The 16392-nt window shown below is 39.8% G+C and overlaps 1 protein-coding gene across 2 annotated transcripts in view; it reads left to right on the top strand.

Moving 5' to 3' along the window:
• Window positions 1-11704, top strand: part of LOC148020998 (TIM-barrel signal transduction protein) — a 48829-nt gene extending 37125 nt beyond the window's left edge. Inside the window, exons 4-9 of one of the 2 annotated variants that reach the window (XM_087698820.1) lie at window positions 1565-1780; window positions 1860-2055; window positions 2136-2383; window positions 2479-2657; window positions 10871-11124; window positions 11213-11704. In XM_087698820.1, coding sequence (XP_087554946.1) covers window positions 1565-1780; window positions 1860-2055; window positions 2136-2383; window positions 2479-2657; window positions 10871-11124; window positions 11213-11367 — 1248 coding nt within the window. In that variant the 3' untranslated portion in view covers window positions 11368-11704. Of the gene's footprint in view, window positions 1-1564; window positions 1781-1859; window positions 2056-2135; window positions 2384-2478; window positions 2662-10870; window positions 11125-11212 lie in introns of those variants that run through there. The other variant, XM_087698821.1, reaches the window with a different exon arrangement.
• Window positions 11705-16392: the final 4688 nt, after the last annotated feature.

Genomic DNA, 16392 nt, shown 5'->3' with positions numbered 1-16392 from the left:
TGATGATGGACTGGATGCTCCTCTTCAATCACTTTCCCACCAAAGCAAATGATTCCATGTGAGAGTGCACAACAGAAAAGAACAAGGACATAGAATGAATAGAGAAGATGGAGACAAGAGGAACTATTAACAGGCTGCCCATTTTGTATATTGTTTTGGTTACTACTGCTTGGATCTCATACTGCTTGCTTGTGTGCTTGAGTTCTACCTTCTTTTTGTAAGAGTAGATAGCCGACTCCACCATGTAATTCCAAGGCATACCAATGATTACTTTGAATCCTTAGTGTAAAAGGTTTCTTGATTGTTATAGCCCTGAATAGGAACTTTTAGCTTGCCATTGTTCAAATCCAATTAATTGTCTTCTTTTTGTGTAAATGTCATTGTCCCCGATAACATACAGAGTATGGATCCAAATGACAGGATAAATCACATATGAAGCACTTTTCTTCTTCCATGTGTTGCTGCTTTCTTTTGTCAGAAAACTGCTTTGTTTTATCTCCCCCCGCTTACTTCTGAAGGAATGGCTACTTTCAGAATCTTCTTGAGCAATATGGAATCAGAGTTCTTGTGAAGAAAGTCTTTCTTTTTCTTTTCTTTTGCTGTAATTTCTAGAGTGACAAAGCATTGGGTAAAGTGGATCCCTTTCAAAGAGAGATGAAGCTACAAATGTCATTTTCTTTTGCAACCTCCTGCCCATGTCCATGTCTGCCCCATGAAGTAAACTCCAAAATCCCAGGTGTGGAGAGTCCTTTATCTTTTGCGGTTTCCGCAAGATATCCCTATGTGGTACCTCCGATCAAGAGAGAATTGCTACAACATTTCAGCATAGAGACTAAAGCACAAGCTGCATTGCTGAGATCAGAAAACTGAATATATCATACCTTGTTGCTTTGTTGACTGTTGAGGAAGGAAACACAAATGTGTATCCTTTAAAGTAGCTCATTTTCTTTTATGCTCGACATAACATGCACCTGTTTCAAAAGTAAAAGGCAGGGCTGGACCTAATAGTTCCAGAGCAAGGAAGACATGGTAGACCCACAGTTAAAAGTTTTCTTACAAAAGTACAGTTTCTGAAATGACAAAGGCTTACATCACCAGCAAATAGAGAAAGTATAGAAGTATCCAAATCACACACAGCCCTTCCAAATAACGTAGTATAGTCTTCTGTAGAAATACATTCATATTCAGCAAACTAATGCACTCGAAGTTAGTCCTGGATCAAGTCTCCAAGCTTGCAAGTTTAAAGTTTTTATATGTTGCCATACACACTGATAATAGTTCTAGTACACATATTTCCTAGCCCTCTTGTCACCTGATTTTTACTTTTCTATCAACTTTCAGTTTTAATCATGCCATTTTCAGGTCAGCTGGGTGTTCATCACACACATCCTATAATAACTCTTGAGTATTTTGTATTTGCTCTTGACAATGCACAAGACATGAATCTTGTTTATAGAAGTGAGGATTTTTTTAATAAACATGTTTAGTAACACCTGGACTACATTGTGGCAAAAGGGAAATTGGATGGTTTTTCGTTCTATAAGTCATTATATTTTTATCATAGGTCACATTGATGCGCACCACCATTGAAGAAAACAAAGAGGCTGCAAGGTTCATTGCAAAAAAGCTGAACGTGTCCACTGGTCCTGTTCGTGTCCTTTTACCAGAAAAGGGCATTTCAGCACTTGATGGTGTTGAGAAACCTTTCTATGATGTGGCAGCTACTGGTGCTTTGCTAGAAGAGCTTGAAGTCTCCATAAAGCAGTTATCTGATAGACAAGTAAATTTTTTACTATTAAGCAGAGAAAGCAATATTGCACAAAATAATGAGGTTCATTCATGGGACCTGGATCTTGCAGGTTAAGAGATTGCCTTACCACATCAATGACAATGAATTTGCCCATTCTCTGGTGGAGGCCTTCTTAGAGATCATGCCAAAAACTAATGAGCCCAAAGAGCCCTCCAAGGTGAAAAAACTAGATTCTAGTATTTCAAAGGGCCTTCTAGGTGGTGACTTGTCAAAGGTTCCGTCAATATCTCCTTCTGCAAGAAAAGGTCCGTGCAACAATGACCGGTATAGGTTTAACCTCTTGATAGATACTCACTAACTCTGACCAGACTTCATTTTCAATCAGAGACATCAACCATGCGGCAATCTATCCTGGAAAGATTGAGACAGCAGATTTCCCGAGGTGTTCCTGTCATTGGTGCTGGTGCTGGAACTGGAATTTCTGCCAAGTTTGAAGAAGAAGGTGGGGCAGACTTGATTATCATCTACAATTCAGGGAGATTCAGAATGGCTGGGAGGGGTTCCTTAGCCGGTCTAATGCCTTTCAAGGATGCAAATGCTGTAGTTGTGGAGATGGCTGATGAAGTGCTGCCAGTAAGCTGATTTAAATTATTCATGTTTACAGTTGGTTAGATGAAAAGGTTAACTTTTTCAATGCCAAGTAATCTTTTTGGCTTGCATATCTGCAGGTAGTTAAGAAAGTTCCCATACTTGCTGGAGTTTGTGCATCAGACCCTTTTAGACGCATGAACAAATTTTTGAAACAGCTTGAGGAATTGGGGTTCACGGGTGTTCAAAACTTTCCAACTGTGGGTCTTATTGATGGGACTTTTCGCCAAAATCTGGAGGAGACAGGAATGGGTTATGGGTAAGCCTTGCAGTTACATGTTGAGTCTCACACCAGTGTCTTGTTGACTTCAGGGTCTGTTAGCCAATTATAGGAAAAGAATCTTGGTTTAGTAATGTTGAGTCTCACACCAGTGTCTTGTTGACTTCAGGGTCTATTAGCCAATTATAGGAAAAGAATCTTGGGTTAGCAATGTATATAATAGATAGTGCTAATATGCCGTGCCTTGTTCACAACTAGTTCATGCCCTGGTGGAGCAGTATTCCAAACACACACCTTGTATAGTGTACTTTGTTAGCATCAGTTTTGTGTTCACAACTAGTGATTTCCTGGTGGAGCAGTATGCCAAACACTCAGGAATTGGTATAACATAAGACACCTTGTATCATGTGTTTTTGATATGCAAAACACTTTTGATAACATCGTGCAGTCTTTTAGGTGGTCTTGCTTTCTTAGATGTAGGATTTCTGTACCTGTCTTTTTCTTTGATCAGATGTACATGGAGCCTTACAGGATGGAGTCACAAACTACTACAGGAAGCAGCTTATAGAACCTCTTTATTGATGGAAACAAAGATGCTAAGGAGTGGACAGAGAGAAGAGAGTGAACACAATGTGTGTGAACGAAGAAGAACAAAGTTGGAACTAGATAGATGAGAATTGAGGAGACGTACAGAATGATAGCTATGAATAGCCAAATTGGAGATCTGGTTTGAGTCTTTGACCTGTGCAATATAGTTGGACCACAAAATGGCCAGAGTTGGCAAAGTAGAAAACCTCACAAAAAGGTCCCTTGATATGGAGTTGGATCGTTGTGGTGCACCTGTGTACATGGCTAGTGATGCTTGGCAGATAGATTGATGACGTGCTTGATCACTTGTGGCAGGTTTGATGCAGGCCATAGTCGAGCAACATGATTGCAAGATAAATGGGATGGTTATCAAAAAGCAAGTCACTTCTGTGTGTCAGGCCAATTATCAACCTCGGATGATGTGTCTTGGTTAAAGTTAGATTGCTTTTATTAATGTTGGTGAAACATTAAAAAGAGGTTGGACTGGCAAGTTTGGCGAGGTTGTGAAATGGCAACTGCTGGATGTATTCTAATCATGGTCATGATCAATGCATTCACGGATTGTGAATTTGATTGTGTGGTGGATCCTGGCTGTTTGGAAGATTGTGAGACTAGGAAACACAATCTTTTTCTTCTATTCATGCCTGTTGTGAATAGTAGTGAAGAGATGTCTTGCTGGTGAATTGGAGTACTCCAGCAAATGAAAGAGAATTGGCAAAAGAGGGCCGGTTGGGAGGAAATTGTGAATGAGAAATGCCAACTCCATGCTCAAAAGAAACAGAGGGCATAGTAGCAAGTATACCTGTAGATGTATGTTTGCATCTAGAGCCTTCTCTATTGAAGTCAACATAATCAAATCTTCATGATCAGGATTCTGCACATTAGAAGAATAAACAAGGAAGGGTTTTGATCCATATGACTCAAAAGGGTTGTACGAACTTGACAGCGGGCTTGGTTGTGAATTGTGATGAAGAAGATGGATCGCCAGTTGTTTCAAATGTTAGCATATTCTCCCTGAGTGGAGAGGTGGCCAGCCTCACCAATTGATCCTATAAGGCTCCCAAAACTGTGGCAGAAATCATTGATGTGCAAGAATTCACTAAACTCCTCTATCATGAGCCCTACATCTTACCAAGAAGAAGAAAGTGATGATGTGTTGTCTTCCTCGTTGAGTCCATAATGCCTCCTCAAGGTATCCAATGACGGAGAAGCCTCAAAAGACACCATGGGATCCCAAGAGGAGGGAGTTTGAGACATTGTGAATTGGTTATGCATCCTTCATTTATCTCAAACAAACCAAGCTCTCCAAGATAATTGCAAGATACTCATCATTAGAAGAGCACCAACTTTGATACCATGTGAAGTGATGGTAGGGTTTGCACTGAGGAAACCTAGAATGTACGAACACGACTAAAACACAAGACCTTAGACAAGAATATAATAAATGCAAAAACACAAAACACAAACAAAGAAGAAAGAGAACTCTTGAAGTGAATGAATCAATGGTTTAAATGGATGAGAGAATGTACTGATGCTCAAAGATAGAGCAATGGGAGTAGTTGGAGAGTGACGTCCATCAGAGATGGATCTTGAGGTTTGTGACCACCAGTTGGAGATCAATGTGCAAGGGCAGCAGGCTGGAAACCAAAGTGTAGCAGTTTGAAGGCTGAATCTGGTGAATGTTGTAGTGCCTAACATGGGCAAGCTAGGAGACTCACTCTTGCTCGTTTCTTGACATGCTTGGTCGTGGAGTTGGGAGTAGTGTGTTGGTGTTTGAAGTCATCTGAACCTTTTATTGTTCTTTATTACGTGACTGGTGGTATCACGGGACTGCCTTTTTGCATACGCCCACTTTGTGTTTTGTCGACTCCCCTCATGTGAAGCACGAGAGCTCTAATTCGCCACCCAACCACGCTCAAGAAGATGCTGGAGAAAAACCCCCGTCGTGACTCTCTTGCCAGCCGTCATTACCTAGTGAGTTGTACTAATTTTATGTCTCACTTACTTTCTAAGCTCCCCTAACCCCGTACGGGCGCCCAAGGCCCCTGGACGGTCATCTTTCGTGCTTGTTTCCCAAAAAGTTACATTTATTGATGTAACATTTCCTCCCTCTTAAAAATCGGTTTTGTCCTGGAAAACGATACTTGGAAGGTCCAATTGTAAATTGGGAAACCTTTTTCTTAAAGTGCTTACTCGCTCCCATGTTGAGCTTTCTTCTAAACAATCCCTCCATTTTACGAGACATTCTTGATAAATAGTATGCCTTGTTCATCTATTACGAACATTTAAAATTCTTTCTGGTTCATGTGGAATAAAGATCAAGATATCATCCAAGAAGACTACTACAAAGTGTCTTAGATAGGGCCGTAACACACTATTCATCAGCTTCATAAAAGTAGCTGGTGCATTAGTGAGACCAAAATGCATCACCAAAAAATCATAATGTCCGTATCTAGTATGAAATGCCGTCTTAGGAACATCAGGGGCCTTAATTCTTACTTGGTGATAGCCTGATCTTAAGTCAATCTTTGTGAAGAATTTTGCCCCTTCTAATTGATCAAAAAGATCTTCCATTCTGGGCATAGGAAATTTATTCTTCACCATTATCTTATTGAGTGCTCTATAATCAACACAAAGTTGCATAGAACCATTTTTTTTCTTCACCAATAAAATTGGCGAAGCCCAAGGTGAATTGCTAGGTTGTATAAACCCCTTATCAAGGTAATCCTTGATTTGTCTTTCTACTTCTTGGTGCTGTGTTTCACTTAGCCTCCTGTAAGGTGGTTTAGAAATAGGGCATGTATCCCTATTTATGTCAATTGGGTGATTTACATCACCCCTATCTGGTGGAAGGCTACTAGGTAAGTTAGAAGGAAACACATCTTTACATTCATCTAACAAACCACTTAATTCATTATTTACATTCAACTCACAAACATAAGAAAATTGTTGCTTTATATTACAAGAAGTAAAAGTGTCCTATACAAGAAGGGACCATAACATATATACCTCACAAGCTTCCTTCTTTATTAGCTTCTGAACTTCAAGAGAACACATCAACGGGTTATTAGATACTTCATGTTCACCTTGAATCACAAAAGTCTTACTATCCCTTTCAAATTCCAGTGTATTATGATGATAACTACGCTTTTAAGGATGGTTCTAATCCCCATAGCCACTCCCTCCCTAAAGTGATATCGGCTCTTTTCATATTCATAATCTAGAAATCAAGCTTATCTTTATATCCTTGGATCTCGATTTCCAAATTGGATACCATTGTATCCCATATTTTGTTATCCTGACCTTGCATCATGCGAACAATGTATTGATGCTCACTCTTTTGTTGGGAAAGTTTCAACTTTTTGACAAGTGCATAACTTATGAAATTGTGGGTGGCAGAGTCATCAATCATGACTCTAACCCTCTTCCCACCTATCGATCCATGCACTCTAACTAAATCATGTGGCCCGAAGGTAGGTTGCCACATAGAAGTTGACATACAACACTTGTGTTGTACATCCTTGTGCAAGACCTTTAAGGATTTATACCTTTCATGCCCCTTTAATTCCAGGGTCTGCACTATATGGATTTGTTTCTCTTTTTCCTTGCCCTTTTCCTTATCCTTTCCTTTATCTTCCCCCTTTTTTCTTTGAGGGTGATTCCAAGCAGCATGGTTAGGAGATAAGCAATTGAAACACAACCTTTCTTTTTTGGCCTTATCAAAGTCATCTCGACTTAGCTTCGGCCGTACATATTGTTTCGTTTCAAAGGGTTGTTTCTTACCCTTAAAGAATGGCATTTTCCTTTTGGATCTGCTTACAAATTTTGAGGCTTCAAATTCCTTAGTCTTGGGTTCTGTATGGGTGAGACTAGTGAGTGCACTTGGACGCGTATTATCTTCATTGATTAGTGCAAATTTAATTGCCTCTTCAAGCGTCTTAGGTGAACTCCTTTTCACTTCCTTTTTACAGGCCTTATCTAGTCCCCTTATAAATCCTCTTGTCTTTTGAAATTCATCTATTCCTTTCAATTTGAGGATTATCTCACGATACTCCTCGAGATATGTTAGCAAAGGCCTTCCTTTTTGTCTAACAAAATCCCAATCTTCCCAATTTATTTCTATTTAATTTTCAGGAAGGAATTATTTCAAAAAGACCGATTCAAATTGAGCCGAAGTTTCAGGTATTTTATTTGCCTCCTTTAAAGTTTTTCACCATTTATATGCCTTTGGTCCCAAGGTTAAACTGGCCTCCAGCGCTGGGAGATGTGGTGGAGTATTCTTTAATTTGTGCAAATCCTCCCATTTTTGGAGGAAGTTAAAGAGAGTATTTTTATTTCTATCTTTTTCCTCCTCATGAAACTGAGGGGGTTTCATGTCCTTTAACACTGGATTATCCCTCAGTTTTTGGTGGGGTTCCCTTGGGTCTTGCATAATCACATCTACATCTTTCGATGAAGATGGAATATCTGAGGTCTCTGTTTTACTTTTATCCCTTTTTAGTAATAGGGCTAATTGGGATTTTATTTCGGTAAGTGCTTGAGTTAACAACTCCATTTGAACCCCCTGTGCTTGCACACAAGTAGTGAAATCATCAAATTGTTCTCGTGTAGCAAAAAATTCTTCCCAGTGCTCTTCTTGTATTTCAGTTTCATGGGGATCCACCATAGGGTGGTCCCCGGAATTAGAGCCTCCGGTTACCCCCTCTCTCTCTTTCCCCTCCATCTATATACTGGAATTGGAAAGAAAAAGTAAGAAATTTAGAAACAAAAGTAATTTCCTGATTACAAAGGTGGGACAGATGTCGGCGACTAATAAAACACTGGTGTAGGGCTGTTCGCACAAGAAACAAGGCCTGTCGGGCAATGTGACAAAAACGGGTTGTGAGGTGATGTGGAGCTTTTGTACTTTCCTATCGGGCAAGAAGGCTGGGTTACCGTGTCACATTGGATGCGACTCTTTAAATTATGTCTCTTGCAACCTTTAAAGGAAAAATTTGGGGCGGAACGTGGCTGGAGTGGTAGTTGGCGTGGCCTGTCTTCAAACACGAGAGTCGTGGATTAAAACCTTTCATTCATTGTGCAGTGGGGTGGGATGTGGCCAAAGTGGTGGTTGACGTGGTCCGTCTTCAGGTCACAAAAAGCTCTGATACCAGTATTACGTGATTGGTGGTATCACGGGATTGTCTTTCTATAGACGCCCGCTCTATGTTCTGTCGACTCCCCTCGTGTGAAGCACGAGAGCTCTAATTCGCCACTCAACCACACTCAGGAAGATGCTGGTGAAAACCCCCCGTTGTGACTCTCTTGCTAGCCGTCATTACCTAGTGAGTTATACTAATTTTATGACTCACTTACTTCCTAAGCTCCCCTAACCCTGTACTGGCGTCCAAGGCCCCCAGATAGTCATCTCTCGTGCTTGTTTTCCAATAAGTTACATTTATTGATGTAACATTCTTGCTTCTGTGAATGAGCTCTCTGATCAAGTTCAAGGTTTCTCAAAGAGAACTTGGCTCTGATACCATGTGACGAGATGCTCTAAACACAAAAACACAATACCAATTTTATAACAAAGCACAGAGTGATAACATAGAACACAGTTAGGGTTAGGGTAACTCAGAGACAAGGAATATAGATAATAATGAAATGAATGATTTCTAAATATACAATGCTTATGCAATAAACTCGCTATGCAGAGAGTGAATACTGTACCACAAACTCTTGTATCTTGAGGATTAGGATAGGGATAATGAGCTAGAGAGAGTGTGGTACTCCAAACGGATCTCGAAATGTAGTAAGGCAGCCTCCGAATATTGAACACCAGCAAATGCAGCCAAGGAAGATTAAATCTGATGCAAACAACAATGCGGGGGCAACAAGCTGAAAGACTTGAAATTTACAAAAACGAGATTGGGAGAGTGGTGGGCTGTGTGCCTATTTATAGAAAGTTTGGGACACCCAAATGAGGGTTTTGCATGTGGGACATAGTAATTCTCTAGGATCGGGTTTCTTTTTAAAATAAAAGGTTTTTCTTCATTAATTAAGCATGTTTTGGGGCTGTTTAAGTCAAGCTAATGCATTTTTAGCTTAACATAATACTCAGCTGAATACAATTTCAGCACTAAAGCAAAGCTTTTGACCTTCAATTAGGTGCCTTAGGCCCACCAATTCAAGGAAATTGATGGTATCCCGACGATGAAACCATGAAACCAGCATTCCTTCTTGGATATGGTGGTAAAACTTGATCAAACACTTAATTATAGCAATTAATAATTGAGCATAAAATTAAATGCATACATTTTTTTACCAATCTTGGACAAATAGACAACTTGTTGGTCCCAAAACTGGCGGCCCTTTCGGTATTTCTTTAACTTCAATTGCCAATGGATCAATTACAAGTTGAGATTCTTTGATCTCCTTGGCTCATCCAAAAGCCCCTTGCTCTACAAACAATGAGCAAGCAATTTGGCCAATTGCCCCTTGATTTTCACCTAGGTCTTGCACAAATGGAACCACCAATTGGCCAAATGTTGCCCCAATTTATAGTGGATGGCTTGGCATATGAAATCCCTATTGATACAACAAATTGTAGGTGCTGATCTTAGTGTACGATGCCTTATCTTGTTGGCATGGATTTGGAGGTGATTGCTAAATCCTTGTTTTTGGAAAAATTTAGGGGTTACCATAGAGATTGCTCTATTGTACACCAAATTTGGCTAAGATCTGCTCAAAGTGAGAGAGAAATGCTGAGATCTCCTGAGAATGGGTTGGAGAAGGTGAGAGAAAGCCAAGATGAGAGAGAGATTTGATTTTCTTCATGAGAATACCCTAAAATCTACATGTTGCCTACTCCAGTGTGCTTTTAGTACAATCACGTTCCAAATGCTATCACTTGATCAGCAATGCTGTTGCCAGTCCTTGGAAGGTGTCTCCCAACTATCCCTTGCCTGTTGAAGCCCCGAGATGGCTGTCTTCTGCAGCAAATTGCTGTTCTCTGATGAAAAAATGGACCAGCAGCTCCCTCTCTCTCTCTCTCTTAAGTTGTAAACTAATTGAATGGTTGAGACCTAGTCCCCAAAAACGTTTTCTCAGTTTGCATGGGCAGTTTTGCCAAGTGGCAACCTTCTAAACCCATTTTGTTGCATTATGTAGCCATGCAATTAATTTTCACGTCCTTGCACATTTGATTAACAACTTAATCAAATGTTATTGGAAGCATCTCAAAATTTCATGTCCTTGTGACAGCTATCATAAAGTTTGATGGACGATAAGGAACCAATTGATATATGTACCAATGCTTTCAAATCTGTACATCTGAAAAGAAGGTATCAAATAGGTAAACTTTTGTTCTGCTGGATGCATATGTTGGAAGTCCAGACAGTTCAGCTCGACATCTACCACAACAGTTTCTATCATGGGTTGTGCTTGAACTGCAGTGAGATGCAATGACTGTTTTGAAAGGTAGTGTCACTCTAGTCAGCCAGGAAATGAAGTCCAGATTGTGGCAATGCAAGAGTTACGTGTTTCTTTTTCATGTAATTGCATTTTGATGTCATATTAGGCTTGCATGACAACGTTATGACTCCCACCCTAATTGTTCAATTTGATGCAGTTGAATCACTAGTCAGGGTTCATTGCCTGTTCTCTGTTGTATGCCTTTGTTTCAGAGTGGAGGTGGAAATGATACGTCAAGCTCATGAAATGGGATTCTTGACCACACCATATGCATTCAATGAAGGGGAGTCCAGAGCCATGGCTCAAGCAGGGGCTGACATTATTGTTGCGCATATGGGACTCACCACCTCAGGATCAATTGGGGCACAGACATCGCACGCTTTGGAGGACTGTGTAGGTCTTGTTCAGAAGATTGCAGATGCTGCACATAAGATCAATCCAGATGTCATTATATTGTGCCATGGAGGTCTGGGAAATGGCTGTGGTTTTGTTTTCGTTTGCTGTCCTGTAGAGGTTTTCATGACTTTACCCTAACGCCTAAATTCCACTTTCAGGTCCCATTTCAGGGCCGAAGGAAGCAGAATTCATTCTCCATAGAACCACTGGTGTTCACGGCTTCTATGGTGCGTCCAGCATGGAACGACTACCAGTGGAGGTTGCTATCGCAAATACTATGAGGGAGTATAAGTCTATTCAGCTCAAACATTGAGGTATGAAGCTGGACACTAAAGAGGTTTGTATCGTCTCGTGTACTAAGCGATCCGGGAAAATGGGAAATCATTCTTGAGTTTTGTATCTTCTCGTGTACTAAGCGATCCGGGAAAATGGGAAATCATTCTTGAGTTTTGTAAGAGTCATTCCTCTCTCCAGAACGCTTGTGTAAATAAGTACTTTGCACTTGAGGTCCGGTGCCGGTGCAAACTTGTCTAGATTTCTTGTCATACTAACAAGACATAAAATTCCAATTCATGTAATTCTTGTTCGAATAAAAATGCATTAAACCATTCAAGCAACCACATCATGGACACAAAGCTCAATGCATTGTTGCAACAAAGAATACTAGATAATTAAGAAAACAAGCGTTACATGAATTGAAAAAGTGAATTTTTATCTGTAAGAGCTCTCTCTCTCTCTCTCTCTTTTCGTAAAAGGTAATTGTATTGATTACGAAAAAAGGTACAAGTTTACATGATTACAAGATATACGATGGCTCTATCCCCTCATGTGTAAAGCGCACACAGTCTCTCTACATCTCTCTCTCTCTCTCTCGATGTTACTCTAGTCGTAACTCACTAGCTTTGACAACCTAGATCCAGGTTCAAATTTTACCTTTTTATTCCTATTACTAGATGTCCCTACGGATTTAGAAACTGAACTCCAGGCCTATTGGTCACCATGCATTCAATCCACCACTTGAGCCACACACGCATTCGGTCACATGGACACATGCAAACATAATTAGATGATGTTCTATTCATTGCATCCTTTAGTGATATCAAATGTAGCATGAGGCAAAGATAGAATTATTGACAATGTACACAACAAGATCATTAAATTGTATGATTTAGTCTAGAGCATATGAGAATATGCCTTAATGGATTGGTTGATTGGAGGTGGGTTAGTATTGTGTTGCTTGAATTGCATCTAGTGGTGAGAGCCTTACAATTGGAACGTTGTAATGAGATATATTGAGAGCTAGCCAGATGACCATCCCAGCTTGAGTGTGACATGGATGGGGATAAAGTTGGACAAAGCTCACACACACATTCTTCTTTTGAATACAAATGTATCAAATTGTTAAAGCAACCTCGTCATGGACATGAAGTTTCAAAACATTGTTGTAACACAGATATTGGGTTAAAAAGAAAATAAGTGTTATGTAAATTCAAAAAGTGGTGCAACCCCAAACCCACCCAACACACCCCCTCCCCTTGGCCGCCCAAAAAAAAAAAAAAACCACTATCACCACCACCATAAGAGCTCTCTTTAATGTTTCCCTAGTTGTAACTCACCAGGTTGTCAGCTCGTAGATCTAGGTTCAAATTTCACTTTTTTATTCCTATTACTAGATGATTGTACAGATCTAGGAATGGAACTCAAGATCTGTTGATCACCATGCATTCAATCTACCAATCAGTCTATACACCCATTTGGTTATACACACTTTTGCATGCACACAGACATCATTAGATGATATTCTATTCATTGTATCCTTGAGTCAGTGGTATCAATTAAATATATAGTAGGCAAAAGATAGAATTATTGACAATGTACACAACAAGATGATTAAATTGTACGATTTATTATAGGGCCTATGAGAATGCCTTGATCAATTGGTTGATTGGAAAAAAGAGCTATTATTGTGTTGCTTGAATTGCATCTAGTTTTAAGAGGCTTATAGTTGGAATATTGTAATGTGATATAAAAGCATGGAGAAAGCTTACTTGAATTGATGAGTACTTGTGATTTTGATTTTGATTTCTTTCTTTTGCTTGACATTGTAGATGGTGTTGCCATGAACAAAAAAGCATGAATAGCTAGACGCTTAACATGTTCGAATATATACACTTTAAGTATTGGCTTGTAACCTTGGGTTTTTCTTCATGATTTTTGCAATTTTTTATTCTCTCATTGCACAAAAGTAATGATAACTTGTGATACTGATGTCTTTACTAAATGTCACTATGCTATGAGTAGGTAAGTATTATTAGTTAGATAGGAAAGTATTCTTAGTTAGATAAGTTAGCAAAATCATTAAAAGCGAGAATAACTTTCTATACTTGAATAGTGCATAAAGGCACATGAATGATATATAAAAGGTATGGTGAAGAGTTGACATAATTGGTGATCCTTGTTTCTTTGTGGTCATGTGTAGATTATTTGATTCTTTTACTTGGGAGTTATTGCTTTGGCAACTCATTGACCTTCCAACATCATATTCTTTCTTTGACCAATATAAGGAGTGCATTGGTTGACAAGTAAAAAGGGATCCATGCCATCATAGATTGTGGTAATTTGCTTATACACACTTGTGATCATGTCCACTCTTTATGATGTGGCCTCTATCCAATTATGGCAATCAATTATATGCTCAACTATGGTGATTTATTCATGGTTAGAGTTGAAAAGTATCTCTTAAGTTTACTCTTATACCTATTCCAACCGTTGTGATCTATAGGCCATCTCCTTTTGTAGAATATCATAGCCCCACACAAGTTGCTCTACTCTTATAACACCTCACAAGTCACCCTTCTCTTGCAACTTTGTAACTTAAGCTTTCTTATTGATGTTGCATGCACTTTGTTGCCTTAGCAACTTGCCCTTCATGTGAGTGGTGCATGTTGTCTTATTGTTCTCTTTCCCTACTTTGGCCCATGAGAGGGTCTCATCCACATCATCATTTAGTAGGTGATGGTATAGCTAGAGAACATGCCAAGAAGTGGGCGGATAATAGGAATCCCATGTGGTAGAACCCCCAAACATGCCAATGAGCATTGATATTCATAGTTTGTTATAAACCATACCACCCTTCGGCAAGCACCTTGGTGCCTTAGCAACTTGTTCTTCACACCACTAGCACATGTTGCCTTGTTGCTCTCTTTGTCTACTTTGGTCCATGAGAGGGTCTTATCCACGCTTTCATATGTCTAGTAGGTTATGCATATAGATCTTAAGAAGTGGATAGCTAATAAGAAGGCTATGTGGAAAAACCCCCTAACACGCTAATGAATATTGTCATAGTTAGAGAAGAAATCAAGAAGTGGGTAGCTTATATGAAGGCTATGTGGCAAAACCCCTAACATGGTAATGAGTAATGATACTCATAGATTTCTATAACCATCCCCTTGAAAAAAAAGCGAGGCATGTGGGAAGCAATAATGATTTGAGCAAGAGCGAGGATACATAGTTGGTTACTCTAGCTAGATGTGTGTTTGTGTGTGTGTGTGTAGAGAGAGAGAGAGAGAGAGAGAGAGAGAGAGAGAGAGAGAGAGAGAGAGAGAGAGAGGGGGGGGGGAAGGGAGGGAGGGAGGGAGGGAGAACAATGTGGTCATGTGATGCACACACATGACAAGATATGGACAACAAACATATTTTCCTTCGAAGTGAGTGGTGGAGGAAGAAGAGGAAGACTCGATAACCACATTGGAACTTACCCCCCTATTGGACTTGTTTGTGTTGTCAGAATTGCCATCCGAGTTACAACTTAGTAAGTCATTCGAGGGAGCGTCTTTTGAGTGGTTTCTAGGACCCTATTTTAATGCTTATTGTATATAACATGTATAGTTGTTTTTGTGCTCAACAGAGGTGATATCGAGTTCCTCACCCAATACATTAGTGATGGCACAGAGAAAGACACCATGGATTCAGATGTGGAATCTTGGAATGAGGATTTTCATGATGATGGAGGATATAAAGTAGGCAAGGGCCACAAGCTAGTGGTTGATGCTTTAGGATCATGCATTTTAGAGGTCCCTCAGCCTGAATATTATCCTCTGTATTAGGAGAGGAATGACATGTTTCAACATATACTTGCTCAACCTAATAGCTTAATGAGTAAATATGCTCATGGAAATGAAGGGAAAGGAACTAGCTTACTAGGAGGTTCCATGAGAGGATTGACATCTTCTATTTCACAAGCTAGACTCCCCTCATTGTTTGTATCCAAGTGTGGCTTGAGGCACTACTTTTGTGTCATGATTTACATAATAATGTTGATAATGGATAGGTATAGGATCCTCTTGTTGAGTAGATTTATGGTGGGTCCAAAGGGTTTTTTCGAGATTCTTTTTTACACCTTGGATGCTCTGCTAAGAGATCATGTAATAGATTCCTTTGTTTTTGGATGGACAACAGTTCTTGAGCAAATTGCTCTCAAATGTCTGTGTATTCTGTGCCTATTTTGTTCTTAATGCAATGAAGTCATAATGATCATTCCTTTCGTCATGAGTTTGTATATGCTGCGTTCAAGGCATGAGCCAAGGTGGGCACGCATTCCGGAGATTCATGGTTTATTTATCTCCCATAGTGATGAGGAGAAAGATGAGGATGGGGTTCTTGTGTCATCCCATCCTCCATAGTCATGGTCACTCCCTCTATCTTGGGGATCTCTATTAGTTCTATTGATCGTCCCTTAGACACCATTAAAGCTTGCTGGTCAATACATCTCCTTGGCAGTTCCGATTGTCTTTTCTTATATTCCTCCTTTTTGCTCTTCCATGGCACCTAAGGCTCCTTTCCCAAAATTCAAGGGATTGGTGTCCCAGGATTATGATGCCTTCATTTGGAAGTTTGAGGTGGCCTATGACATCGATTTTCCCAATTAAAAAATGACCTAGTCCATCAAGAAGAGGTGTTTGAATCATGCATATAGAAGAAGGCAGTAGTGTGATTGGTAGAGGAGCAAGGGTAGGATTCTTATGATGTGCCAAATGGGGCATTCACAAAGCAGTTTCAGTAGGATTGGACTAATATGCGGAAGCTAGATCATTTGGGGAGTCTAAAGAACAGGGGTTCCAATGTTCCAAATTACACTGTTCGATTTTGGGTGTTGTTTGGTAGAATTACTACTGCAATTAATATGCCAGCAGGAGAGATGTTACATTTCATGTATGTTTGAGGGATACATCATGGTATCCATGGAGCTTTGGCTACTAAAGATCTGGCAGTACATGATTTGAAACGTTCTATTTAGCAAGCCCTATTGGTGAAATTGGTTCTTTGAAAGCATAAGAAA

This window comes from Lygodium microphyllum, chromosome 18, assembly GCF_053477565.2.
Source record: "Lygodium microphyllum isolate KBCC chromosome 18, Lygodium_microphyllum_v1.1.10, whole genome shotgun sequence".
Classification (NCBI taxonomy): Eukaryota; Viridiplantae; Streptophyta; class Polypodiopsida; order Schizaeales; family Lygodiaceae; genus Lygodium; species Lygodium microphyllum.
This window is presented reverse-complemented; position numbering and strand designations above follow the sequence as displayed.